Source organism: Triplophysa rosa, linkage group LG22 (genome assembly GCF_024868665.1).
Source record: "Triplophysa rosa linkage group LG22, Trosa_1v2, whole genome shotgun sequence".
Lineage (NCBI taxonomy): Eukaryota > Metazoa > Chordata > Actinopteri > Cypriniformes > Nemacheilidae > Triplophysa > Triplophysa rosa.
This window is the reverse complement of record NC_079911.1, coordinates 20,783,749-20,810,050: the sequence shown is the minus strand read 5'-3', so window position 1 is coordinate 20,810,050 and position 26,302 is coordinate 20,783,749. Positions and strand designations below refer to the sequence as shown.

General features: G+C 42.1%; 3 protein-coding genes across 9 annotated transcripts in view; 1 reads left to right on the top strand and 2 right to left on the bottom strand.

Moving 5' to 3' along the window:
* Positions 1 to 63: 63 nt before the first annotated feature.
* Positions 64 to 2,202, bottom strand: pigp (phosphatidylinositol glycan anchor biosynthesis, class P). Of its 2 annotated transcripts, none has more exons than XM_057320754.1 (5): positions 1,809 to 2,202; positions 1,665 to 1,754; positions 1,499 to 1,571; positions 1,301 to 1,419; positions 64 to 1,175 (listed from the first exon to the last, which is right to left on the bottom strand). In XM_057320754.1, exons 1-5 carry the CDS (start codon positions 1,834 to 1,836, stop codon positions 1,057 to 1,059), a joined length of 429 nt encoding a protein of 142 aa, XP_057176737.1. In that variant the 5' UTR covers positions 1,837 to 2,202; the 3' UTR covers positions 64 to 1,056. The 2 variants fall into 2 exon arrangements, with proteins under 2 accessions (XP_057176737.1, XP_057176738.1); XM_057320755.1 differs by having other exon boundaries at positions 67 to 1,175; positions 1,890 to 2,202.
* A 132-nt stretch (positions 2,203 to 2,334) lies between these two features.
* On the top strand, positions 2,335 to 24,158 carry ttc3 (tetratricopeptide repeat domain 3). 5 transcript variants are annotated; one of them, XM_057320742.1, is made up of 46 exons: positions 2,335 to 2,446; positions 3,233 to 3,299; positions 3,367 to 3,409; positions 3,491 to 3,650; positions 3,794 to 3,872; positions 3,954 to 4,019; positions 4,092 to 4,221; positions 4,332 to 4,417; positions 6,534 to 6,628; positions 6,713 to 6,775; positions 6,856 to 6,910; positions 6,991 to 7,153; positions 7,250 to 7,304; positions 7,376 to 7,466; positions 7,550 to 7,577; positions 12,273 to 12,324; positions 12,747 to 12,834; positions 12,906 to 13,055; positions 14,705 to 14,785; positions 14,877 to 14,983; positions 15,062 to 15,188; positions 15,384 to 15,503; positions 15,577 to 15,678; positions 15,766 to 15,858; positions 15,932 to 15,996; positions 16,077 to 16,198; positions 16,316 to 16,630; positions 16,705 to 16,977; positions 17,057 to 17,103; positions 17,188 to 17,244; positions 17,331 to 17,416; positions 17,508 to 17,663; positions 17,918 to 18,413; positions 18,486 to 18,551; positions 20,163 to 20,306; positions 21,569 to 21,708; positions 21,797 to 21,865; positions 21,937 to 22,033; positions 22,102 to 22,205; positions 22,286 to 22,370; positions 22,603 to 22,704; positions 22,823 to 23,025; positions 23,110 to 23,236; positions 23,313 to 23,462; positions 23,648 to 23,740; positions 23,829 to 24,158. In XM_057320742.1, exons 2-46 carry the CDS (start codon positions 3,234 to 3,236, stop codon positions 23,958 to 23,960), a joined length of 5,229 nt encoding a protein of 1,742 aa, XP_057176725.1. In that variant the 5' UTR covers positions 2,335 to 2,446; position 3,233; the 3' UTR covers positions 23,961 to 24,158. The 5 variants fall into 5 exon arrangements, with proteins under 5 accessions (XP_057176725.1, XP_057176723.1, XP_057176724.1 ...); XM_057320740.1 differs by having other exon boundaries at positions 12,270 to 12,324; XM_057320741.1 differs by having other exon boundaries at positions 7,547 to 7,577.
* A 148-nt stretch (positions 24,159 to 24,306) lies between these two features.
* vps26c (VPS26 endosomal protein sorting factor C) overlaps positions 24,307 to 26,302 on the bottom strand; it is a 4,531-nt gene continuing 2,535 nt past the window's right edge. Inside the window, exons 2-8 of one of the 2 annotated variants that reach the window (XM_057320752.1) lie at positions 25,888 to 26,031; positions 25,663 to 25,812; positions 25,454 to 25,534; positions 25,300 to 25,374; positions 25,082 to 25,232; positions 24,706 to 24,858; positions 24,307 to 24,543 (exon numbers count right to left, since the gene is read on the bottom strand). In XM_057320752.1, coding sequence (XP_057176735.1) covers positions 24,461 to 24,543; positions 24,706 to 24,858; positions 25,082 to 25,232; positions 25,300 to 25,374; positions 25,454 to 25,534; positions 25,663 to 25,812; positions 25,888 to 26,031 — 837 coding nt within the window. In that variant the 3' untranslated portion in view covers positions 24,307 to 24,460. The remainder of the gene's footprint in view (positions 24,544 to 24,705; positions 24,859 to 25,081; positions 25,233 to 25,299; positions 25,375 to 25,453; positions 25,535 to 25,662; positions 25,813 to 25,887; positions 26,032 to 26,302) is intronic. The other variant, XM_057320753.1, reaches the window with a different exon arrangement.

The following is a 26,302-nucleotide window of genomic DNA, read 5'->3' as shown; positions in this document are numbered from 1 at the left end:
ATATGCAAGTCTATTAAATAAATGAATAAATCAAGAATATGGTTTTGTATTGTCCACTGTTTATTTATAGATTAATACATACAGTGAAATAATGTAAATGAATATTCCTTCCAGAATTCTTCTTGGAAAAACCACTTTGCTGTTTAAATTATACAAGAAATGAATGAAGTAATAAAAACAAGTACAGGTAAAATGTCCAAGACTAATAATTCATTTTGTATTAGTGTTTTAAAGTGAGTGGCGTGCGAGCGGCACCATATTGAAAGAAAAAGAATAAAGCAGCAGATCTTAATTCTTGAACACAAACGCAGGGCATGAGGGTGAGGTCGCGGGGTCACAGGTTAAATGGTGACTGGCCACCCGACACCAGTAATCTATTTACTCATCATGAGGGTTATCTAGAGCTCCTTCACCTGTCTGCAGGTAGAGACGCGGGGCGGCTCGGGCAAGCACAAGCAGGTTGATTCTGCAGATGGATTGAAGAGCAGATAGTGAAAGATAGGCAGATAGTGAGATGACCGTTTCACTTCTAGTCTATGGACACAGGGGTCACAGTCTCACCTCACACCATTTTCACCGTAAAATCAGATCCTGTTTCATGACAAATTCTGGATTTGAAAAAACCCGAACCCTCACTTACGTATTAGGCACAAATCAGAGCCTCTGTTAATACGCTTACATCTCACACACAGGGGTTGAGATAGAGAGCAGCCTATAAAAATTATTCATATTATTTGTATTTCATGTCTGTACTGTTTTATATGTTGTTTTGTATGAACGTGTGCAAGCGTATGTTATTGATAAAGATTCACTAGCGCTTTACTGTCACTCAGCGACGCACGGCCTCTCTTTCACAGTGAGGGCTCGTACACTCCCAATTCAACACGAAGGTTCATCTGAAAGTCAAATGTCAGGCCTGTCACGGGCAGCTGATGGATGCGATCTTGTAAACCCTGAGCAAACGCCACACGTCTTCAGGAGCCGCCACATAGCGCAAGCAGCGCGGCCGGGCCACAGCAAGAACACTAGACATGATCAAACAACACAGGCGTCTTGTTATGACTCGTCATGATGGAGGTAAAACACGCGATTTAATTCGCTGATGGAGATGTCTCCGAGTCTGGGAACGGCTCCTTCTTGATGCTCCTCCACACGCTGACTCTGAGCATAGTGGTCTAAGACAAGAGAACATCATGATGACCATCAGCAACACCCAACAATGCAAAATATTAACGATATCTGAAATGTCCCTCATACAGATCTAACATAAGAGCTGCTGATGTGTGAACTCTCTCATCACCTGTGATGTTATCCACTGATCCCAGTGCAGCCGTGTTCATAAAGTTCACCCCAAACAACAGCACAACACATGTTGCCATGGTGACCAGCAGGTATATGGGAGCGGCCAGAGCCCAATATCTGTGAATACATCCCGCTGTATGGTTAGTATGATGTGTGTTAGTAGTGGAAAGAAACACAAGACAACAACTTCACTTACTTCTGAGGCCAGTACGTCAATCCAACTGAATGAAGCCAAACCTCAGGAACAAAAGCCCACACTAAATACAGCACTGACGACACAAAACACACAACGTTGATCTCTACTAGACGTTTACTACGAGATGTCTTCGTTTTACTGAAGATGATATCAAGCAGAAACTTACAGAATCCAAACTGAGAGGCCAGAAACAGCACAAAGCCATAGATGGCTCTCTCTGGTAAAGGAGAAGGAGAATTCTCCACCATAACAACACCTACACACACACACACACACACACACACACACACACACACACACACACACACACACACACACACACACACACACACACACATTTAACATAATCAATCCAGTTAAACACACGTTTCATCTTAACCTGGATACCTACTTTCACTGCGTATTAATCGCTAAATATCTTCTATAAAGGTTGTGTTGTTTACTCTTAGAGCGTCACAAGCACATTGTTGCATTCGCGTTTCCTTCTTCTTCTTCTTTGGCTTTTTCGTCTTCGAATAAAACACACACTGCCACCTGCTGCACCATTTTCATACAACATCATCCTCCCACAGCTCATTTTATCCACATGCTCTAACTATTGTTCAATGTTTATTAAGTTTAGTTCTACCTCGCATATAACTAGTGGTATTTTTATTACAATTGTTTTCACCTTTTTTATTTTGTATCAGTAGTGCTCTTATTAGTAGTACTCTTTTCTTGTCACGCCACTGCTTTTGTTGCGTGTATTGGTGTTTAGACAATATTGTATGTTTATTGTATGTAAAATCATAAAAACAAGTGTTAGAAAACAGCACATGGGCGCACGAGATTCATCAGGCGAACACTAGAGGGCGCGATCAGGTGCTCGTGAAGTCTTTTGCATGAAATAAATTCCAACGGCAGAAATCAGGAAGCGAACTCCGCGAGCAGCTCGATCTTTTCAAACAGGTTTGTTATAAGCATCACTAATCTTGCTGTTGAAACGGTGTAATGTTTTTAAAGCAACAATTCGGAGGTTTTATCAAAGCCACATTTGTGCTATTCAGTCGGACATCTGTCGGGCCAAAGACACGTCGCGTTAAACTTCTTGTTAAAGTTGATCTGTTTCAGGTAATCACGGTTAAACTCGTTCATCCTGATACCTTTAATAAATCCAGAGTGTATCAAATCGGCTAGCTGAATGCGTTTATTTTCGTCAGGTTCTTGTCTTTCCATGTCGCTTTTCGTTACTCCTCAAAACCAGTAAGTTAACGTTATAATAACGAGCCGAAGGGAAAATCTTCAGGGAGACGACAAAGAACCTCAGACTCGCACACATTCATAAAAACGTGCTTTATATGCAGTAAAGCAAATATTCAAAGGCTGTACGAAGAAGATAATATGTTAGGGCTTTATTTCAGAAACCATTTAAGTTAATAACGTTCGTGAAGTTTTCCAGCAGTGAATGTGCGGCCGGCGGGCGGGCGGGAAAGCGCCATTCTTCTGGAGCAAATCAGTGTCGACATATTTTCAGCTCACATGACGTCAGTGAGTGTAATATATAATGACTATATTCCTGAAGGTTTGAAAGTCTGGAGTGAAGCTTCTGTTGAGATGTTGATGCTCTGCTTCAGGTGTTTGATTGACACGTCAAGAGCAAGCTTCCAGGCATCAGTTTGACATCTGCTCCACGTGCTCTTCAGGAGGACCTTCCTTCAGTCCACAGTGAACTGATGAGTGCTTGTGTGCTTTCAGAATGGGAGACAGCGAGGACTCCGATCTGGACGAAGGGCCAGATGTCATAAGACACGCAACCAAAATTGTGAGTGTATTTTCTTGAGAAAAAATGCTGATCTTGTGACCTGTAAATGACTGTGTTCTTCTCTCAGGTCTGTCAGAATCAGTTCCCGTATATTCAAATGGAACCACCTGGTGAGACATTGTTCATGTGAAGCATTCCCAGCATTGCAGTGCACGTGAGAGCTCAAGTTTCTGTGTGTGTTTCATTAACAGATGTAATATATGAGAGGTGGGCCAAGATAAAGCCAGAGGTGAAGAAGCAGATGGGTCACATGATGCACATCTCTGTGTTCTGGTGGCACATTCTCCTGAGACAGCAGGACAATCATCCCACCACATTATGGGCTGTGGACATGGGCTTTCTGGACTCAAAGTTAGTGGGGCCGCATGTTTGACGTCAACACTGATGTGTTCTGTCTGATCACGTTCATGTGCGGAACATCCATGCTGATGAAATTGTTTAAAGTGTAAAATGAGAAGAGCGTGTTTCAGAGGATTGTGTGTTTCATCTTTTAGCGTTTCAAATGATTTGAGTTTGAGGAGGCTTAAGAAGATAGAAGTGTTAGAAAGCATCCTGGAGGCCATGGAGATGGGTGTATGTATCAGTCCTAACCAAATGATTCACTCCCATCCTTCACTGTCATCCTGACGTTTGCTGTTCTTCCCTCATCTTCAGCTGTCTTGCATAGAGATGGAGAGGAAAGCCCGAGCTGTGGTGTCAATCAACATGTCCTTCACCACGGTAAGTGTGGGTCATAGTGTTGTACTGTCTTCAGCGTGGGCGTGTGTGCGTCATACATGTGTCTGTCTGCAGCATAAACGCTGTTTGACAGATGCGGTGAGTTGGCTGCAGGCCTCGGGAGCGCCAAACATTGGTGACAAACTACTGGAGCTCGACCCGTTGGACATTCGCTATGGCACGCTCCGCTTCATCTTCAATGAATGTGAGTTTATTCACCTTCGCCGGTGTCCCGACAGTCCTCCGAGGCGTTGAGTTCTTTGTGTGTAGTGTCTTTGATTCAGCAGAATCTATAAAGGATGTTTCCCCTGTCAGACGCACGTTATCTTCAGGTGGTGTCATGCAGTAAAAAGAAAGCCATGCAGGGGCTGAGGTGCGGTCCAGACTCCTGGTCTCTCCAGGTAAGAGTCTCCGGTCCATCGGTTCGTCTCTGCATTACAGATCAACAGAATGAGGCTTCATGACGCTGCGTGCTCTTTCAGTCGGAAAACATGGCATAGAAACACAATCACCTTGTGAATATGAAGAAAAAAGCAGAGGTCTCTTCAAATATTGGCCCTTTACTGTGGTCTGTACAGGCAGTTAGATGATCTCTTAAGCCGTTTTATATTCAAAATAAACATGAATCATTTTGCTATGTCACACCATAGGACACATGTACGGTTTCTTTGTCAACTACGGAGGATGAGGTGTACTTGTGTAAACCTGGTGATGTCACATGCTCAGCGGGCTGTTCGTTAGTGTTTCATGAGGTGTTGATGGATCTGATTAGATTCTTCTTATTGATCCAAAATGATACCGTAGTGTTGTTCCATCTAGGGCTGCAGCTATCGATTCTTTTACTAATCGAGTATTCTACTGATTTTCCATCGATTAATCGGGTATTCGGATAATAAGTACTTTTTCTTTATTAAAGAGCAACTCTAAATATACAAGAGAAAATAAGACAGGTCTCTTAAAATGAACAACTAATTTGTTGTCTTTTTAGAAAAATTAACCTATTTATTGCTGAAATTGCATACATTCATATCTGTGAAAACTAAACCCATTTAGTACATTCCATTGCCATATTACATTCAAAATGCAATATAGGCCTAATACAAATGTATAAATAAGAAACATTAATAAAAATAGAAAGAATCATTTCAAAGGTAAACAACTAACTTCAGCTTATGCATGATGCATTTAGTTTATCTAAATTAGGTTGTTTCTTTTTTTACTAGTAAATAGTAATATATTTGTCCACAAAAATACCGAGTTAACCGGACTTTTATTTTGGCAGGTCGTCGGAAGACGCTTATTTTTTAGTGCGGTAGCTTCACTCAGTAAAATGTTCTTAAATAAACTCTCAGCGCAACTCTGAAGATGAAGTTCATGTGTTCATGTCCTCATAAAGCGCAGTTCATTCACTCAGACACGCAGAACAGACAGATGACGTGTAAATAACAGGATTCGGCGTCCACAAGTCCGCATCTAGTTTGATGGACTCAATGCAGCCGGAAAACAAGTTTCACTCGCAAAATAGACTAAAACAGTAAAATAGCAGTTCACCATTTCAATAACCTCTCAGTTATTTATCAGCATGAGAAACACGTGTGAGCGTGTGAACAGACTCAAATGCGTGTGTCTCGCGGTGAATGCGTGAGACTTGAGAGCCTGTAACATGAACAGAGTTTAGCGGGCTGTGCGTCAGTAATAACGGTCCGTGGGGAAACACAGCGCTCCGTGTGTACTGCAGTTAAATGGATTAAACGAGGCTTCCAGGCAACAAAAATTGCCTCCATGATTTTTTGTATTCGAGTTACTTTATTTATTTATTCATTTATTTATGATATATTATTTATTATAATGATCTTGCTTGGTCTATAAACACCATGCACTGTGCTGTGTTTTACCTTTCTGTGTTTTTCTTATTTTTTCCTGTAAAGCTGCTTTGGAACAATGCACATTGTGAAAAGCGCTATATAAATAAAATTGAATTGAATTACTCGAGGAATCGTTTCAGCCCTAGTTCCATCTTGTTCATACGCCAAAACTGATAGATGGAACTATCCTGCAGACGTGGAGCGGGCAGGACACGAAGTGATGTTAGAATAAAATGATCTCCGTCTTACTAGAAACCCATTGAACAGGTGTTATTATACCAGCATAGAGAGTGGAACATTACTGCTTCGCAACATTCATGAACCTTGAGAACGAAACCACCGCAAACTAGTGAAGACAATACCCATGCAGCATTGAGATTAGATTGTCATTACACAAGTACAAGGCCACAGAATGTAGAATATAGCATTAAGAAGAAGATAGAAATGAATGTAATCTATAACTAATAAAGTAAATGGTTAGCAAAATAAAGAAAAAGGATAAGGAAACAAGAAATGAAATGCAAGTCAGATTTTCATCATCATTAGGAAACACACACACACACACACACAGGTTGCTTTTAATTCAGATCCTACGATATATCAGTGTAAACAAAATCAAATAAGGTTTTGACATTTGGTTCTTCTTTTCCAGAAAAGCGAGGAAATGAAAACCAAAGGGAATGACCAGTTTCAGAAAAAGAGATACGAACTGGCTATTAAATGGTACACGAAAGCCATTAAATACCAGTAAGTGACGGGGGCGTGGACGACGTCACAGTTTCAACAGCGATCTGAATGTGTGTGTATGAGATCTGATGTCTTGTGTTTCAGCCCAACCAACCACATACTGTACGGAAACCGATCTCTCTGCTTTATACGCTCCGAAAAATTTCTGTAAGTCACATGCAAAATATCGCCATTGTCCAGCAGATAGTTTTGACGTCCACACCACTGATTGTTGTGATGGATTTCAGGAAAGCTCTTGGTGATGGAAAGAGGGCCGTTATATTGCAGCCAGACTGGGCAAAGGTAAATCCCTCGGCTGTGTTTAGCAGAGACACGTTCACTGTTGCCAACCACGCATGTGATTGATCTGATTTTCACTTTAGGGTCATTACCGCTTCTGTGACGCCCTCTTTTATCTCGGAGAACACCCGAAAGCTCTGGAAGCAAACAGACTGGCACAGAGCTCCTGCATCGCAGACCCGGAGGGATGTAAAGATCTTCAGCAGCAGTATGAGAGATTCCAGACAGAACTTCAGGAGGCCAAAGGTAAAGAACACACCCACAATCCTATTCAGCATTTTGATTAATAGCAGCGATTCATTAGTTAACAATTATTCTGTCATCTTTTTATTTTTGGTCTAGCTGAGCTTGTGAAGTCGAAGAAGATGGAAAGCAAAAAGAATTCTTCTGAAGCGAGGTCTTTATTGTTTATTCTGTACGTCCTCTGCTGTTTTTGAGCGATCGATTAACGTTTGATTTGTGACACAGAGCGCACGCGGCCAGTGATGGTTCATCCCAGCCTTTGAAATCCAGTCATCTGTCGGAACCAGCGTCTGAATCATGTCTTCTGGAGAATCTGGTGAGAAAGGTGTTTATCTAAAAACATCAGACAAGATTTCATCAGACATCCTGATAACTCAACTCTGTTCTGTCAAACAGCAGCGATCAGAAAATCAGCGCGAGAGCTCAGGTGAGCAAGCCTTTACACTAGTTGTGTTTGTGTCAAATGCTATTAGATTATTAATGATAATCTTAAACTATGATTTATTTTATTATTAAGTTTATTTATTTTATTTAGCCTTGTTGTGCAAGTTCTCTGGAGCTTGTGCAGAGGCAGCAGCTTTTGCCAGAGGGGAACTGGAATCCCCTGGTTGGGCCTGGGTTCTCCTGAGGTTTTTTTCTCGATTAGAGTTTTGGGTTCCTCGCCACCGTTTGCATACTGTTTTTGCACTATCTGCCTGACCGGGGGGGCTGCTTTAGAATCTTAAAGTTTTACTTAATTAATATTGCATATAGGAATTTATAGTCTGTTATATTTGACCTGTGCTTCTCTCTCCTTTATCCTAAATGTGTGCTCTCACTGAGCGTGTGTGCGTACTTGTCCGTGTACGTACGTGTGTGTGTGTGTTGTGTGTGTGTGTGTGTGTGTGTGTGCGTGTGTCTCTGTGTCTGTGTGTGTTGGTGCGTGTTGTGTGTGTGGAGTGTTTTGTGTGTGGGTGTGTCTGTCTTCTGTGTTTTCAACCTTTTCTTGTTTTTGCAGGTACAACTTTGATTGTTTTGCTTGTAGTCAATGTGTCTCCTGTACAGCTGCTTTGTAACAATGAAAATTGTAAAAGCGCTATATAAATAAAGTTGAGTTGAGTTGAGTGTCCCTAAGGTCAGTTGTGAATGAACGAATCCTTGAGAGAGACTCGCTCTTGGTGTTCACTTGTGTTTCTGTGACTTTCTGACTGAGCTGGCAGTGTGTTGAGCCCTTTTCACGCAGAGATTTGTGCCGGGATCCCTTGGTTTTGTCCATTCGCACTGCCTGTGATTTTCTGAAGACTCGTGACGTAACAGACTGCAATGTAACGTGCTTTCTTTAGTCGTGAAAATAGGGCTGATCGCAGTGAAGGATATTCCCTTGTTGTGTTCTCAGGTGGCTAAATAGTGCAATGTGTTGTTATTACTGCCTTCCTTTACTTTGTGCCTGAATAATGTCTCTTTTCTTGGGTATTAGTCTGTAGCATATGTTGTTGCTTTTTGCAAATGACAAAGACGTCAGTTTTAAAACAAACTGTTTAATGTCTATTTTTTTGTTGGTAAATGCAGAACAACGAAGAGCAATGAGGCACAAGAACGCTAGGTAGGCTATAGCCCAACCAGCTTACGCTAAACATAAGATATATGAAAAAAGAATTGAAAGCAAATTGTTCAGGCTTGTTTGGTGCAAATTAGGGATGTGCACGAATATTCAAATATTCGAATATTGGATCCGCAATAACTATTCGAATATTAAAAATGCTATTTGAATATTCCAGACCTGCCAACCTGTACTCATTTTGCGTAGCCGGTACGCATTTTGACCTCAAAGTACGCTGGTACGATTTGTCACTCTAAACTACGCAAAAACCTGATGACGCCTCTGCTGCGTGCAGTACTCAAAACAAGCAACAGAAAAAAGAAGAATATGTCCAATCATAGCACTGAGTTCTTCCCCCAAATGGAAAGCTGCGATGATTGACACGTCCTATGGCCTATCAATCAATAACAAGAGTCAGCAAATCGGTAGAACCACAAAATCCCGCGTGATCCCCTTCCACCCACACGTTCTGACGCATTGTTTTAAACGCAGAGTCAAGACGTCCTCTGAGCTCTAAGGTAAACGGATCGGGTGGATGTGGAAAGTTGAAATATTGAATTAGCTTAATCCTATGCAGTCGATGATCTCGCGGGCTCATTTGATAACGTGCACTTGCCCGCAAGATGCGCTAACATTATGTCTGATTTATAAATGAGCGTTCACGAAAAGTTACCGTGATTTTACCAAGTACCACAGGCGCCGATTGCGCTGGTGGATTCTCACACTCAATAACGTGCACTTACTGTATATCTGCGAGAGAGCATCAAGTTTTGGTCACATAAAAGCGGCGTGCCGGCGCCGTTCTCTTTCAGTAAAGCGAATCCGCCTGACAGCGGAGCGGATTGAATGCGCTCTGCAAAATCGAGCTCTCGATAATTGTCAATAAAACAAAACGTCATATGCAAACTTTTGAGATTAATAATTATAAACGTGAATAAATAAGTAAAGTAGATTATGGCGGAGTGGCAAAAAGTGTAAGTGCATGTGTGCAGCATAGAAAGTTACCAAGAGGTGTTTGTTTGTGCGTGTGTGTGCGTGCGCGTGGCTGGAATGGGGACTAACTGCCACATGGAAAACTTTACTGACGCTCTGCTCAGAAAGGCCAAATCAGCGACCTATGAAACAAAGCAGTCAAGAGCAAGTGCCACTGCAAGTAAATGTGATTGATATACATCAAGGGTATCTCACTGAAGATTATTTACACACACAATATACACAAATTTTTCCTAAATTTAAATACATGTGTTCAATAAGAAAAGTTATTTTCAAAAATGTGACTGATGCATTTTTCACAACCAATATGTTATATGTTAAAAACCTGTGTTCTGTCTCTTCGGCTGATGGTACTCAAAAAAATATTCCAAGGTTGGCAGGTCTGATATTCCAATTTTTCATAAGAATAAAACTGCGTCACCACAAGGTTAAGTTACTGTTACAGAAGACCTTAGAGTCAGGTCCTATTTAACGCTTCTTCACTTCTTCTGTCATGAGTTTTTAATGTACAGAAAATATAAAAAATAATTTGTATGTGTTCCTAAATCTTTGTTCACTCAGATTGCAAGCTAGTTTAAGTAGTTTAAGTTTACACACTGGATGCCCGGATCGCGTTTGCTCGGCTCACATCACCATATTAAAATGTTTCAAAACTGGTGAGCAACAGAATTCGTTAACATTACTTACATTAGGTATAAAAATATCAACGTAAATGATTAACAACAATAATTCATTTATTACCATTACTTGTTTGCAGCGGTTGTTCTTAGTAAATTCATATTCGTTCGTTAAAAATATATTAAGTAATGCTAATTTCAACAACTTGAAACATGCAAATGTACATTTCACTGAAACAAATGTTAATGAATTTGGCCTTAACATAAGACTGGCACATTTTTCAGTACCTAAAAGCAAGAATTTTCCTTCTAGACGTTCAAATAGGGTCATTGCCTTCAAGTTACAGCCTGTAAATAAATTTGCGCGGATGCTTTTTTTGTTTGTTTATAAACGCGCTGTGATTCCTTACCTTAGTCGAAATAAATAGGCCTACCTTATTTATTGACGCAAATCCAATGCAAAGCTAAACAAGACAGACACTGACCGTGAACGACAAAGAAAACAATATTTATATGCGTGCTGATCAGCAGAATAGCTTCCTCAGATGACGGTCACGTAATCAGGGAATCAAGCACTGTGGCTCTGTCTTTGTTGCGGGGTATTTTTTAGGATCTTAACAGTCAGCATGAGATATCAAGCCCATTTACTTTATTATCAACATTATAAACAATAAAGCCAGATATTCTTGTCAGATCTGGGTTTTGTTACCGGGAGTTAGAGAAGAGCAGCGTGTTTTCTCCGCTGTCGGCTTGTTAACCATCGGCTTGTTGAACAGACTTTCACCAGAGTAAAATAGACCTATATGCTTGTTTTGTCTTATTAAGAACATGTAAAACAAAATACAAGATAACCATATATCACAGACTGTCAATATACGTTGCGTTTTGTTCGTTTTGTCTGTTTTCTTTTTGTATTACAGTTCTGCGCAGGTTTAAATGCAGTTTTTATGTATTTTTCTATTTTTTCAACATAAAAAAAGATATACAGGATATAATATTTATACATTATGAATATTTAATGATAATTATAAGCTTGATGTGAAATTGTGACTTAATAATGACGTAATTTGTTACGTTTTTATTTCCTTAATTTAAATAAACCAATATTCGAATATTCGTTTTTTATGAGCTCAAATATTCGAATATGAAATTATTGAAAAATGCCCATCCCTAGTGCAACTGTACAGAGCCTTAATGAAAAATGATAAAGCAACATATCCTAACTGCAATACAAAAGGCACGGGATATACATTTTTCAGTAATATGATGTAGAAAAATGTGAGTTTATTGTTTTTAAGTTTTTTAGCATTTACATTTTGTAACCGTTCCGGAATAAGATCACGCAGATTGAATGAAAAATTAAAGCAGATCGCACATATTGCACTTAGGTCGCTATTTGATCATCATGTTTATATTGTTTACATGAGTTATTTTCAACAAAAACATCTCATGTAAATAGTATATTTTAGTTTACGAGTAACTTGTAGCAAACATCAAATATTTTTTTCATAGGTCACTTTTAAATAACTTTCTTAACTATATTTGTTTTCATAGCCTAATTATTTGGCATTTATTCTAGATGTGTGTCATCACTACACATCTTTTACGGCATTGCTTCAGCCTTTTGTTCACACAGGGTGCTTTCTGGGACTGGTCCCGTTAATGTTCCTAGGTCCCCTCTCAGGAATCACTCTCCGGGTCAATGTTTGCGTTTGCCAATCTGTGAATGGGGTTTTATTGTTGTCCGTGTAACCTCCTCTGCGCGTTTCTCCTCCTCCTCGCTGTTCACGCTGTCTAATGGTTCTAGAAGCTGCTGCGAGTGATTAGTCCGGTCTTGTGGGTTTGTTTTCTAGAAGAAGGGAGTGGCTTTTCTCAAATGTTTCTCAGGAGAGCTCACTTCACTTGCATCTCCTAAACTCTGTGATTTCAGAAGGCTCAGGACCTCTGGCTGAAGACAGAAGTGACACAAACAGAGATCTGAAGAGGTAAAGCAACACCTTCCCCTTCTGTTCGTTAGAAGATACGAGTAAAGGTTTTATTTGATGTCATTTGTCACGATGGTTTGTATTTCTAAACAGGTCATTGTTTCTATTTTTCACCCTTTATACTGCTTTGAAAAGGAAATGTGCAATAAGCGTGTTACGTGTCAGGTCAGAGTTACTTTGAAATGAAAGTGAGAGTAAATCATGTCAGAGGTCTCGTGACCTGCTTGTTTCCTGCTTGTGTTGAAGGTGTGATGCGCATGTTGTTGTGGGTCTGCCTGTGAATGTGTTTTAAAGAGAGTTGTGTGTCTGTTTAACTTCAGTTTGCTATCTTCGTTTAAACCCTCCTTCGCACTCTCGTCTCTCAGTTCTTTGAATTCATTTCATTTATCTCTTTGTTATCATGTCATGACATGTATTTCTAGCGACATGACTCCACGAAAGAGCAAGAAATCTTCTTTAAACACTCCAGAGAAGTCAGCGGTCCGGAGCAAACATCCACCGGCACCAGAGGTCAGTGTGCGACCCGTAACACACGTGTGTGGTGAGCTGGATGTGTTTGTTTGTAACTGTGATGTTTGTAGCGTCAGGAGAACGTGAGTGACGCTGTGAAGAGAGAACGCTTCTGTGCTGCGGTTCAGGAGGGGCAAGAGGCTCTGAAGGATCAGCGCTGTCGAAACGCACAGCAGTCTTTCTCTCTGGCCGTCAGTATGCTGGACTCCAACATCGTCACGGTAACGGCATCATGGCTCTCTGCTCATCTGTGTGCGTGTGACGTGACAGTCGTTTTTGTAGTTTATACAGTGCCTACAGTGTTGTGATGAGATGATCATTGAGTAGAAGACGACAGCTGCACGAGAAGAGCTCAGACACAGAAACATTTAATGGGCTCATGTGACGTTTTTTCAGTCTACTTTAGTTCTGTTAAGGTCGACTCTTATTTGTGCAGATGTCACATGACACATATTACTGCAGTGATGTGAGCATGCGTCACCTGGGGCCGGTAAGCCCAACGTCTGACTTAACTACGTCCAGACTTGTGATAAATATTTACAGCAGTTACACCTTCTAAAACTACCCTCAGGTTAGAAGATGCGTGTCCCCGCGGCCACATTCTACCGCATTGAGCGGGACATTCTTACTGCTTCCAATGAGTGAAAATGATTAGGATTCTCGCTCAGTTCCCGTCCCGTTTCATGTATAACTGCGGTGATAATTCGTTGATTCATTCTTAAAATTCAGCGCTGCTAAAAAGGGTTCCTTCCTGTAAGTTCTCAGCAGGGCGGAATGATTTTCAATGAGTTAAATTGGACGGAGTGTATTGAAACCGAAAACATTACAAATTAATTCTAAAACATCACTTCCAACCATTTTCTTCCAAGATGTACATTATGAAATGAGATATTTGAGTTAGTTTCTTTTAATTAGAAAATAGAGTTTTAACTCGTCCAGAAAAAAACTTTAACGGCATCATATTCTCCGTTATTTCCCGTTCTATTATATTTTACCCTAAATAACGCCCCTTAAAATGATGTCTGTCTTCGTGAAATGCCGTTGACAGCAGATGTGGTTCTGTTCGTGTACAGTAATGTAATGTAAATATAAATGAAAATAAAACTCAACAAGAGCGTTAGCCTTTCATTCATTTCATACTTGTGAATTAATTTGCAATAATCCAGCGCTGTCTCAGGTATTTAATGGATAAATTATGTTTCATGCTCCTCCGTAGACATCTCAAATATCTGATTCCACTACTGCTCACAAATCTTACTCATGCGGTGTATGTTCACTTGTCAACAAAGAGCGCTAAAATACACTTTAAACAAAATTTTTTCTGTAGATAACGCAGGCGTGGATTCAGTCTGTATTAGACGTGACATTATCTCAATTTTATACTGTATTCTTTTTTTTCTCCACGGATAAACGTCAATCATTTTTACTTACGCCTCCCTCTGACTAGGCGTAAGATTTAGTCTCAGATGTGCGGTACGCCTTGGTGGTGCGACAGGTATAAATTCTACGCAGGACTTCCGCTGCATTTTACATCCAGTCTAGTCTTATGACCGGGTGGATGTCCAGCTGGTGCTGGTCTGAACCTCTAAAATGAACTTGGTGAAAATGCCACTAAAATGATCCTAAATCAGATCAAGATTACACAGAACGCAGCAGCTGATATATCACTCAGCGCGCACACTTCAAATATTGCTAATTTAATTAGCTCATTTTTAATCCATCAACAAACATATTGACCGATTTAAAGCACATCATGAGCTGTCCGTGCGTTTTCTTAAGAAGAAAGAGGACGATGACAGAATGCATTTTTCATGTCTTCACATCATCATGTCATGGTTTTTTCTGTTGTTAATTGTCATGTGTCTGACAGGATCTGGGTTTATCTCAGTTGGATAAATGTATACTGGTATACGGATATGGTACGGCTCTGCTGGAAGTTGGTCAGCCTGAGGTGAGAGAGCACAGCTGAAGCCCTCACAGATCTTTATTGTTTCTTCATGGTGATGAACTGATGACTCTTTTATATCTTCTGCTGAGTAAAGGAACTGGGTGAAGCTCGGAGGTTGTTCACCAAACTCGAGTCATCAGAAAGACAGTTTCAGTCACTGGTGCATTATGGGATGGGTAGAGTTTATCTGAAAGAGAACAGGTGTGTTTGTGTGTGTTTCTGTGTGCGCGTGCGTGTGTTTATAGGTTTAACAGCGCACACTCATGTTTTGTGTTATAGATTTGCTAAAGCTCTTGAGCACTTTTCTAATGCGCTGCTAATAATTCAGAGACACATCACACCGGGAAAACTTACCTGGCCAACAACTAAAGCATTACTGGAGGAAACGCAACCGGCCTTTTTACAGGTGTGTACGATTCAGGAGGGTTTGACAGAAGACGTGTATTTTGCACTTTAGAAGGATGATTCACTTGAAGCCATCCACAGTCTGTGATGGTAAATCCATTTGACTCTGGGCTGATTCATTCCTGTGGCCACAAACGGTTTATGTTCCTTCAGATAGATCTCACCGATGCTCACCGGAAACCTTTCTTTCCCACAGGAACGTCTGGAGAACCTTGTAGACATGTGCACGTTTCCACCTAAACCTGATGCTGTCTGCTGTCCTTCACACTGTTTGGCTCATTCTCTTCAAATCTACTTCAGTGATCCAGACTTTAAGGTGATTCACACGACCTGATGGATAATAAGAATCAAGAAGAGCTGTTGAAATGATGACGATGATGTGTTTGCAGGGTTTTATTCAGCTGATCTGCTGTCAGAAGTGCAGAGTTGAGTTTCATATGACCTGCTGGAAGAAACTCAAAAGTCTTTCGTTCACAGATAAGAGCGACAAGGTCAGACAGACACGCCACACGCTGGCTTCATGAGAACCTTGACTGTAGTACTGGAGAGTAATCTCTGCATTTATTTTTGTGTGGCAGGATTTTCTAAAGGATCAGTGTTTTACTCCGAACTGTGAAGGTCAAATCTGTCACATTGTAATATTTGGCTCCACGGGGCTCATAAAGTGTGAGGTGAGACGCGCGGTCAAACAGTCACGTCTCCTGTGTCTGTTGGCTTACTAAATGTATTATTTTAATCTCTCAGTTTGAAACACCTAGTCCTAAAATCCGACCGAGCGGGCGAATGAAAATCAGACAGCAATGTACAAGGTAAGGGTTATTTCAGTCACTGTCAACAAAGCTTTTTTTTTAACTGATTTTAATCTGTTTCTCCTTTTTATTTTTTACAGTATTAAGAAGTTGAAATCTAAAAACGATCGGAAGCTTAGACAAAGACAACACAGGCTGGCGGCCCGTGCTGAACATCAAGACAAAAACGAAGTTATAGCTGCAGACGTTCCGGCAAAGAGAGGTGAACATATGTGAACGTGTACATGTGACGGAACGTTCCAGAGCTTTAAAGAGCAAAAATAACACTGTGTGTGTGTGTGTGTGTGTGTGTGTGTGTGTGTGTTTGTTGTTCTTGCAGCGACACCCACACATTCTTTTATTGTGGATCCTGTTTTACATCAAATTCATGAAAACAAAGAACATTTTAAAGAAGAATCTGGGAATATTTCTTGTGTTCTGGAGCATCTACGGCCCTGGCTGGATTTGTGTGACAGTAAAGGACACGAGAGCGTGTTCAAGGGCTTTAGAGAAGATGTAACGCTGTCAGAGCTGGCGGATGTTCTGCTGGAGGCCAGTAACCGGGTGTGGGCGCGAGTCTTTATCGAGACGCTGGACTCGTGTCTTCACATTAAACCCAGATTACAGCAGTGGGCTCATCAACTGGACAGCGCAGGTGTGTTGGTGTTTTATGTGAAGTAGCGTCCATTTTGTCCGAGGGATTTAACAGGTTGTCCATCTCTTGTGTAGGTCTGAAGGCCGCAGAGTCGTTCATCAGCCGGAATTCTTCTCACTTACAGCAGCTGGACCTGCAGCCGCTGCTCACGTTTGCTCCCCTGAAGAACGCTCTTCTCAAGACCTTTGACACCATCCAGGAATTCTTCGACAGCAGTGATTTTACTTTCATGGAATATCTAAGACAGGCTCCGGCCAAGGACGCGCGTCTGTTTATTTGGGCTCTAGAGTCGAGTCGAGAGCGATACCAGTCCTGTCACTGCATTCTTGATCAGTATTTTGAAGACGGTAAGACCCAGTGAAACATCGCTGAAGGGTTCTTTTCTGTGTGACGTTTCTGTAAATGATTTTCTTTCTCTCTCTTCAGATGCTGTTTGTTTAGTCATTAAAAAGATGGAGGATGATGAGAACATTGTAAGACACTGGATTTGTGAGGTGTACACACTGCGTCATTGGGATTGAAAACAGCTGCAGTAACGCTTCATGTTTGTGTTTCAGAATAGGGTATTTAAGAGTAAAACCAGACATCGGAAAAAGAAGCAGAAAGATTCAAAGGTGTGTGTGTGTGTGTGTGTGATGCTGCGGCGAGACTCTAGACGATGATGATGATGCGTGTGCGTGTGCGTGTGTGTGTGTTTCAGTCTGTTATGCTTCTGTCGGGAATGAGAGGTGGACACTCTAGAGATGAAGATGAGGATGAGGATCTGTTCTCTGAGGACGACCCTTTGTGAGTTCATTGGAGTTCTTTTAGAATTAAACCGGCAGTCCGATGTTTGGACTTCATTCATGTTCCTTGTGTTGGTGATTTGATGTTTCAGTTTGTTCCTGAGTGGTGGCGATCCATTCAGCGTTCCTGATCACCTCCGCCGTCAGCTGGCAGAGTTTGAGGAACAGTACTCCGGATCTGCACACAGAAGCTATTGTGACAGAATTCTGGACAATAACACAGATCCGACTAAAGAGAGTTTATATGAGTAAGTGCGGTAACATACAAGCCTTTATCTGTCAGAATCACAGCTGAAGCTTTTTTTTATGTCATCGTAAAAAGGGTTTATGAATAATAGCAGTCTTGTGTGATTTGTTTACTATTCTGTATGCTTCACCTGGACATAATACAGAAAAATAAGCAGTTATTCTTTTATTCATGTTATCTTGAAATGAAAATGAAAACGTTCTAAAGCAAGCAATGTGAAACTGTTGTCAGAAGTCTTAGCCGCCTGTTTGTCAGTTATTTTGCTCAGATTCTGGAGGAACACGGTCCTCTCTGTGCGTCGGATCCGCTGATGGTCGGCGAGTTGGAAAACTTTCCTTTGGAGGCGCAGCAGAAAATCACCGCCGCTGGAGGACTGGAAGCGTTTCTGCTGGAGTCTCTGCGGTTTGTCATGAGCGATGATGTGATGGGACTGATGAAACACGCGGTGTCTCTCACAGACCCTTCTCCAGCCTCACAGATGTCCCATCTCAACCCCACCGCTAAAGAATTCTGGCCTCAAACAGACGTTTTGAGTGACGATGGGTCTCACTTTCACGGGGTTTCCTTCGATAGCAGCGCCGAGTCGCTTCTGTCGTTGCCCGTGACCTCTGATTCCATCCTCCTCCCTGACCTGTACACTTCCGAGGGTCCTGTCGCACATTACCAGCATTTCCCCTTAGAATATGTGCCTGCGCAGTACCGTTGTGCTGGAGAGACGAGAGGAGAAAATCAGACTGCTGCGAGTGCGCAGGTAAGATGTGTTGAGATGATGGGAACCCTGCTGCCTGTCTGACCTCTGACCCTGTGCTGTCATCACTTACAGGCTTCTGATGAGACGAAAGATGTTTGCATCAACACAGAGCCCTTAATTCCCTTCGAGGAGAACAATGTGAGTCCTACAGTATCCTCTGTGAACATCTCATATTTTACAGTATAGTCTGTTCAGGAACTTCACAGTTTCTTTGCATTGTGATGTTATTCTTTTGATAGTCAGGTTTTAATGACACAGTAATGTAAGTCTTTCTGTCTGAATGCAGTAAATTTACTGAACCTAAGTCACAAGGCAAAGCAACAAATACTATTGTGATCTAGAAGTACTTCATCCTTTTAATATTTGGATAACAGCATTAGAAATTGTTGTTTATTATTCTCTAATGATAATTTTTTGTAATTGTCAATGTAAAACATATTTGCAGTTTATATATAGACACTACTCACAAAAAGTTAGGGATATTTGACTTTAGGGTAAAATATATGGGAAAAGTATTCATGCCACAAAGTTCATGCTACAGTCATATTGTAATCATGAAAGTAGAGCGTTTAAGGAAAAGCAGTGGTGGGTATACCACAGCAAAATATGTCACGGTCTCAATAAATTGTCGTGTGTCCTTGAGTATCAATTACAGCTTGACAACGACGTCTCATGTGCTCACAAGTGGACTTCTTGTCTGCTGAGGCATGACTTTGCACTCTTCTTGAAGGGCTGCCCTCAGGTCATTGAGGTTCTGGGGTGCAGGGTCACGACCCCCCACACGCCACTCGGCTGATGCCATAGGTTTTCTAAAGGGTTCAGGTCTGGAGAGTGTGCAGGCCACTCCATCTGAGGTACCCCAGCCTCCAGCAGCCACTCCCTGATGATGCGACCTGGGTAGTCTCGCGTGGTCATACTGCTTTCTTTGGCCAAGGCCCGCCCAGGAGGCCATATGACTGACAGGTAAAGCAACCAATCACGTTTGGTTTTGTGCCGCATCATGTTTAGAGGCGTGAAAATGTCCCCGCAGTAACAGACCGGTGCATATTCACCAACGTGTCAAAAGTTAACGGCAACAAAATGATTCTAATTTTATGCCGTGAACCTCGCATATACTTTTAAGAATGATGGTGATGAATTCTTATAGCAACCGTTGTAAACACAACAGCTTACTTGGGTCAGGCGGCTTCGTGTTGTTTCCAGGTAGACCGTTACAGAACGCGACACGCACGTCTCCCGGAAATCCTGTGAAATTCTTCCAATCAGATGACGACTTCGAATGTGCTGAAGTGTTTTCAGAAAAGTGTGCCGTATGCATCAGACGTTTAGCCAACGGTCCGTGGACGTGATGCCTGAGGCTGAGACCTCAATGAGCTGGGGCGATGAAATCAGGCATGTGTTGCTCATGCAGAGGCACAATGACTGGATTCATGATGTTATTCAGGAAGGATTGGCTTGTCCCAGGTGTGGGGCAGTTCTGTATGGACCAGACTGCAATGCACCACCTCCACAGGCTTCTGTAATCACCTTGTTCGAGAACAGCATGCTGCAATAAGCAATGACACACTGAACCGTGGACATGTGCGTTCAAAAGTTAAGAGAAGTTCACCTGTAAAGATCATAGTGAGTTCTGATATTTAACCTGAAGGTCAAACTAACTTTTTGTGAGTAGGGTATAATGGTCCCAGAATGTTCTTTTCTTATTTGGGGGTCAAATACACCAACCCATCAAACTGATGTGGATTTCAGGGTGGAGTGACGCAGACAGAAAAAGAAACGCTGTGTCTGTCAGAGAAGGTTGAGCAGATGAAGGCAGGTGTTGATGCTGCTCAGAGAAGAGAGCTGATGTCATCACTGCAGGAGGAACTGGAGAAGATCACACACCGAACGCAGGTACTGTACTTCAACAAGCATCAGTCAGAAACATTTACTCCATCACTTCAGACTTAACGAGTAAGTAGCATATGATTTTTAAGGTCCTACTTTGCTTTATGGAGTGTCCAACAACAAGTTTATGTGCATACAAGGTGTAAAAACACTATTATGTCGTAATAATAGGCAGTTATTCTTACCATACTTCTTGTCTGACTCTCAAATGATTCATCCGTCTAGTCCCCTCCTATCCGCTAGCCTAGTGTCATGTGATTGGTCAGATGGTGTAGTCTGTTGTGATTGGTCAAAAGCGTTCATCATGTGTCGCAAATGGAACGCCTACCATCATTACTGGATTACGGTTTATAGGTGGTTGGATGTCATAAAAATGATTTCATAAAACATTCTATAAAGTTCATAAACGTTGAAAGTATTTGGAAAATTAATTGATCCTTCTGCAGATGCCAGTAAGAAAAAGGACATTTACAATTCTCTTGTAACAGTATTATACTTGGACTAGTTGACACGGCATACAGTGTACGGTGTTCGTATCTTCAGATGTTATTACAATACAGATAGTACTCGACTCAGTTTTTGAAATAAATACTTTGAGAGTTAATAGATTGAACAATTAAATTAGCCGAGTTAATAGCAATATAAACAAACTGTAATACCCCAGAAATAACGGTACATGCTAATGATAGCGTTATATGCATTAGCTAAACACAGACATAAGGTACACAAATATTTCTTGAAGTGAAGACAAAAATAAATATTCACACTTACAGGTTGTGATTCGGTGGAGCTTACAGGTCCAAATAAAGTTGGTATTGCAACATCTTTTAAGGAAAGACGTTTAATGTATCCTGCAGTAAAGGCGCCAAGATTGATGAAGCAATCTTCGGTAAAATGACGCGCGCAAAGTAAAACGTTCGGTTTATACTCCTTTGGTGTCGTTTGAAAAATAAATAGTAACCATTTTTTCCTCAGAAGTTCTTCCTTTGATAGTTGAAATAAGACGGACTTAGTTTCACAACATAGAACACAGGTTCTAGACATGACACACACGCATCACAAACGTGTGACAGTGTTTTGAGGGAGGAGACTAGTGAAGTTTTCGTGGTAGTCCCAGCAAAACGTAGCCAATAACTTTATTTATTCACCTTCGGACTTACAACTTGGCAGACAGCTTACTTTCAAACACGGCAACATAACACACTGCATGAAATGTAATTTTCATGATCTCATGCTACTTACACTTTAAGAAGTGCGCTTGTCTTCAGATCGCTGCCGCAGAACTCAGCCTGTTCCAGCAGAAACTGGAAGACGAGGTGAAGAAAGACCAGCAAGAGAAAAGGGAAAACCAGGAAACCCTAAAGATGCTGAAGATGAACATCAAAGACCTCACAGATACACATGAAAGGTCTGAAACGCTTTCTGTAATGATACATAATCGTTTATAAATCGCTACAGACTGACACATGATGACATTTGTCTGTGCGTGTGATCAGTTTGAACAGAGACATCCGTCACAGAAATAAAGAATACCAGACAGAGCTGGATGGTTTCCTGGACCTCAGGTGAGTTTGAATCTGTGGATCAGCAGCAGCGTTTGCCATCATGTGCTGACCCAGTTGTGTATGTTGTGCAGTAACCAGTGTGCAGCCGAGCGGATGAGTCTAGAAGATGAAAGCAAGCGACACAGAGACGTGTGTGTGAGGGACCAGAGAAGATCTCTGATGGCTCAGGTGATTATATCATGGGAGTGTTTGATGTTGATGATGGTTTATCGCTGACTTGTCACTGTGCTGTGCAGCTGTCAGTCCTTCAGAGCCAAAAAGATCACGGCCTGCGACGTCTGAGAGCACGACAGTTCGAAGGAATGATGGTGGTGAAACACATGACGGAGGCTTCACACAGGTAGGCCAGCACTGAGCGTTGTTTTCGAGGCCTCTGTTGAATTGTGTTGTCATGTGACCTGATGCTGGTGTGTGCTGCAGTTTCCCCTCTGCTGTGCTGCTGTCAGCCATGGACGACTGGAAGAGATTCGTACGTGATGTTCAAGACAAAATCAAGAGCACCGAGGTGAACGTCCTTCTGCTTACCACGATAAAACTAGTTCCTAATAGTGCATTTCACTAGTTTTTTGTCTAATAAATACAGCACCGTACTACTCTACATTGACCAATACTGTTCTCTGCCAAACTACCAGTGAAGAGATTTCATCTGTTTGTAACCCAAGCAAAATTTCAGGAATATTTTCGGGTGTTGTGTATTTGATGTCACAGTTTGAGTCATCGCTTTGTTCTTTACACAGATGGAGTTTGATTCTCGGATGAATGAAGTAAAGAAAGGCACCAGACTGTGTTCACTGTCACCTGTGTCTGTACCGAGCCCCCCTGCACCCCCCCCTGCACCGGTAAGAGCTGCTGGAAACCGACAGTGTTTGTCAGCAACTACATGTTGAAACTAGTTGAGCTTCGGGTTAGTCGAGCAGTACTGAAGTCAGTCACGTGATTGTTTGCTCCCTCCTGCAGGGGATATTTCCTGCTGCTCTTCAGCAGTCCCACTACACACACCTGCCCGGCCGAACCCCCACACCCCCGGGGCGCAGCACACCTCAGCCCTCGGAGAGACATCCAGAGGAATCTGCGGCCGGAGCAGCTAACGGCCAGCAGCACCTCTCTGTGTACGAGCGGATGCTGGAGCGACTCAACATGATGTTTCCTCATTACAACAGGTGCCTTTCCTCTCTGTTCCTATGAAACGCTGCACGTCACATGACTGTTGTTGTAACGTTTTGTGGCTGTGGGTTCCTCTCTAGGCCTGTGTTGAATAAATTCATCCAGGAGGTGCGTTCCACTAACGGAGGCACTCTTAACCCCTTGACCTATGATGATGTCATCAACAGAGTTGCACAGCTGATCCTGGACCATCAGGAGAACATGCGGGTGCGTGTGCGCTGCGCCGTCGTATTCTTACAGATGTTTTTACTGCTGTGTAATGCTGCGGTTTGTTGACGTGCAGGAGCGCATGAATGTCATGGTCGGCGACCTGAGCGACAGGGTCCCTCACAACTCGACTGCATCTGAAAACTCGGCCAGGGCCTCTGGAACTCCCCCACTGACACAAGTGTGGAAGAACGTGTCGGAAAAACATCGCAACGCTGCGCTAGCTGTATGAGATTTTGACTTGCAAGGCTACTCCTTATGTGTTTTGTATTTGTAATTGAATCAGGGGAAAGACTGTAAATCGGTCCATTGTTTTAACACTTCACACGTCTAGATGAATAGACATTAGTAATATGATTTCTGTGTAATTGTGTATGTTTGACTAAGCAACAATCACGTGTCTTCTGTCAGCTGAACATGGAGGATCCGTGTATCATCTGTCATGAGGACATGAGCGCTGAAGACGTGTGTGTGCTCGAGTGTCGCCACAGTTTCCACAGACAGGTCAGAACATTTTCTCCCACTTAATCAATGTCCTGACACTTCGATAAGCTTGTTGATGGAGCGTGTGTGTGTATCTGTGTGCGTTCAGTGTATAAGGTCATGGCTGAAGGAACAGAGCACGTGTCCCACATGTCGAGAACATGCGCTGTTACCAGAAGATTTTCCCGTCCTTCCCGGCAAACATCGCAAGAGTCGCGCGTCTGCGGCCACACACACCTGAAACCTTTATAGTCCCACTGGACCAACTGTACGTTTATTTCAGTTTCTCTTCAATTCCATAAAATCATCTGTTCTTCAGGAACACACGTATAACATGTTCTGTTTTCACATTGAGTGCAGCTGTGGACCAATCATTATTTTCATTCCTGTCACACTGTAATAAAGGTCCATCACCTGACCTCCAGAGAAAAAGATTTTACTCTTCAGCTTTTACCTTTTATTGCGTTTTGTCTCTACATTTTACTTCATTAAAACATTTAATTGAAGAAAAAAGGTATCTTGTGTAAATGCGCAGATGTACATCTTGGTACCATTAGCCTCCAGAAACATTCAAAAGACAAAGCAGGGTGGTTTTATAGATTTTATCGAAGGTATGTAGTGAAATATCATCTCACAAGTGACCAGAAGCACCATCTGGCACAGAACAGTGACTTCATATTAACAGTAACAAAAAAAAACATTTGAACTGATTCTGCAATGAACCCATATGAAGCTCTCGAGTTAAACTCTCACTAATTTCAGAGGGAAGTTTTCTGTTATCAAATGATCATCATGAAGAACAATCACAATATTCACCTCAAACTCTAGAAGACAAAATACAATGAGAAAGGGTTAAAAAAATCATGCAAAATACAGGTGTGTTTGGACATAGGATCTGTAGGATGATGTGTGTATTTTGTTTACAAGCATAACCGCCTAGACATGTTTGTGGCACTTGACGGATACAAATATGTATTACTACTTACCGACTTTAAAGTTGGTGGTTTCAAGAGTGGGACAGGTGAAGAGTCGTGGAAAAACCATATAGATGGGGATGGAGAGACCATGACAAACATCACCTTCAGCGATCTGAATGTTCTGTATTTCTGTGGCGTCTCTGGCGTATCCCTCCGCACAACCTTAACCCACACAAGAACAACGCTCTTTAAACAAACACACATAGTGCTGCAGCATCTGCGTCTCATCAGATTGAGTTTTTAAAATGTCAGCACTTGGAACATAAATGCTTTAATATGTTCGTTCAAGATGAAAAAAATCTATCTGCTCGTCTTTTTCTCAATGGTTTGACAACATCGGCCCGACCGTGATTTGACGTGCTGTTAGGTCTCGTGTATTTCTCACCACACGTCTCCACTCTGACCAGCTGCAGTTCAATGCTTTTGATGGCGACCTCCGAATTCTCTACCACCAGCTCGCCGTTCAGAGGTTGTGTGATCACACAGGTGCTGGCGTCCAGGTGACCTCTGATCAGGAACTTTGGTAATGATGTTCTCTGAAGGAAACAAATCACAAACGTGAGGAGATCTCCCGAGATGAGACGCTAGTGAGATCTGCTGTACCTCTCTCACATTCTGCAGCGTGTCTGGTGTGATGGTGAAGTCCACCGGGTTCGGCTGCACCTTTGACTTCTGTGGCTGGACATTCATGTTTATGTCATTGAAAGCTTCTGCTGAATCAATATTTGATATATTTGAATGTGAGAAACAGACTGACCTGAGAGTGCACCATAAATTCACAAGTCTTGCTCAAGTCTTTGGCCAGCAGCGAGCGTCTCATATCACAGCGAAGTGTGTACTGCCCGACACAACAAATACACAATTAATCTTCAACTATAAACATTACACAACACAACTGTGCCAGATGCGAGACAATTATATCTAAACTCTTGATGACAGTGAAGTGTGTTGTTTGAGAGGATTTACCTGTATGTTGACAAAGACACCGTGGTACGTCTCATACAAGACTCTGTTGCCTTTGGCCTGCAGTGGAAACTCGAAGGGGATTTCAGTTTTACCTGCTGGAACTTTCCCTGCTTTCACTACCTCAATGTTACTGGACACTAACTGAATGGGCTGAAGATAAGACGGGTGGACATTAGTACAAAAGAAACATGCAATTGTGTGTGTGTGCGTGCGTGCGTTTCTCACTTTGACAGAGTTGTAGAAGGCTTCAAACACTCCAACACTTTTTGAGCTCAACTGCAGGTTCACCAGCCCCTCCATACTGAGAGAAATCCCCTGATGCTGGAGCACATCTCTGCTGCTGATGACCACAACACCAGACAACAGCTCCTGCAACACACACACACATGAGCACAGCACCAGACAACAGCTCCTGTAACACACACACAAGCACAGCACCAGACAACAGCTCCTGTAACACACACACACATGAGCACAGCGCCAGACAACAGCTCCTGTAACACACATGAGCACAGCGCCAGACAACAGCTCCTGTAACACACACACACATGAGCACAGCACCAGACAACAGCTCCTGTAACACACACACACACACAAGAGCACAGCGCCAGACAACAGCTCCTGTAACACACACACACAC

What these genes read in the sequence shown, in the direction of transcription:
- pigp (XM_057320754.1), bottom strand. Translation starts at nt 1,836, where the DNA reads ATGTGTGTGTGTGTGTGTGTGTGTGTGT. An exon ending in GGCCTCTCAGTTTGGATTCT is followed by an intron (nt 1,572 to 1,664) that starts GTAAGTTTCTGC and finishes TTGTGTCGTCAG; the next exon opens with TGCTGTATTTAGTGTGGGCT. An exon ending in TTGACGTACTGGCCTCAGAA is followed by an intron (nt 1,420 to 1,498) that starts GTAAGTGAAGTT and finishes ATGTATTCACAG; the next exon opens with ATATTGGGCTCTGGCCGCTC.
- ttc3 (XM_057320738.1), top strand. Translation starts at nt 3,234, where the DNA reads ATGGGAGACAGCGAGGACTCCGATCTGGACGAAGGGCCAGATGTCATA. An exon ending in TTCTCTGAGGACGACCCTTT is followed by an intron (nt 17,417 to 17,507) that starts GTGAGTTCATTG and finishes TTGATGTTTCAG; the next exon opens with TTTGTTCCTGAGTGGTGGCG. An exon ending in AGACTGCTGCGAGTGCGCAG is followed by an intron (nt 18,414 to 18,485) that starts GTAAGATGTGTT and finishes CATCACTTACAG; the next exon opens with GCTTCTGATGAGACGAAAGA.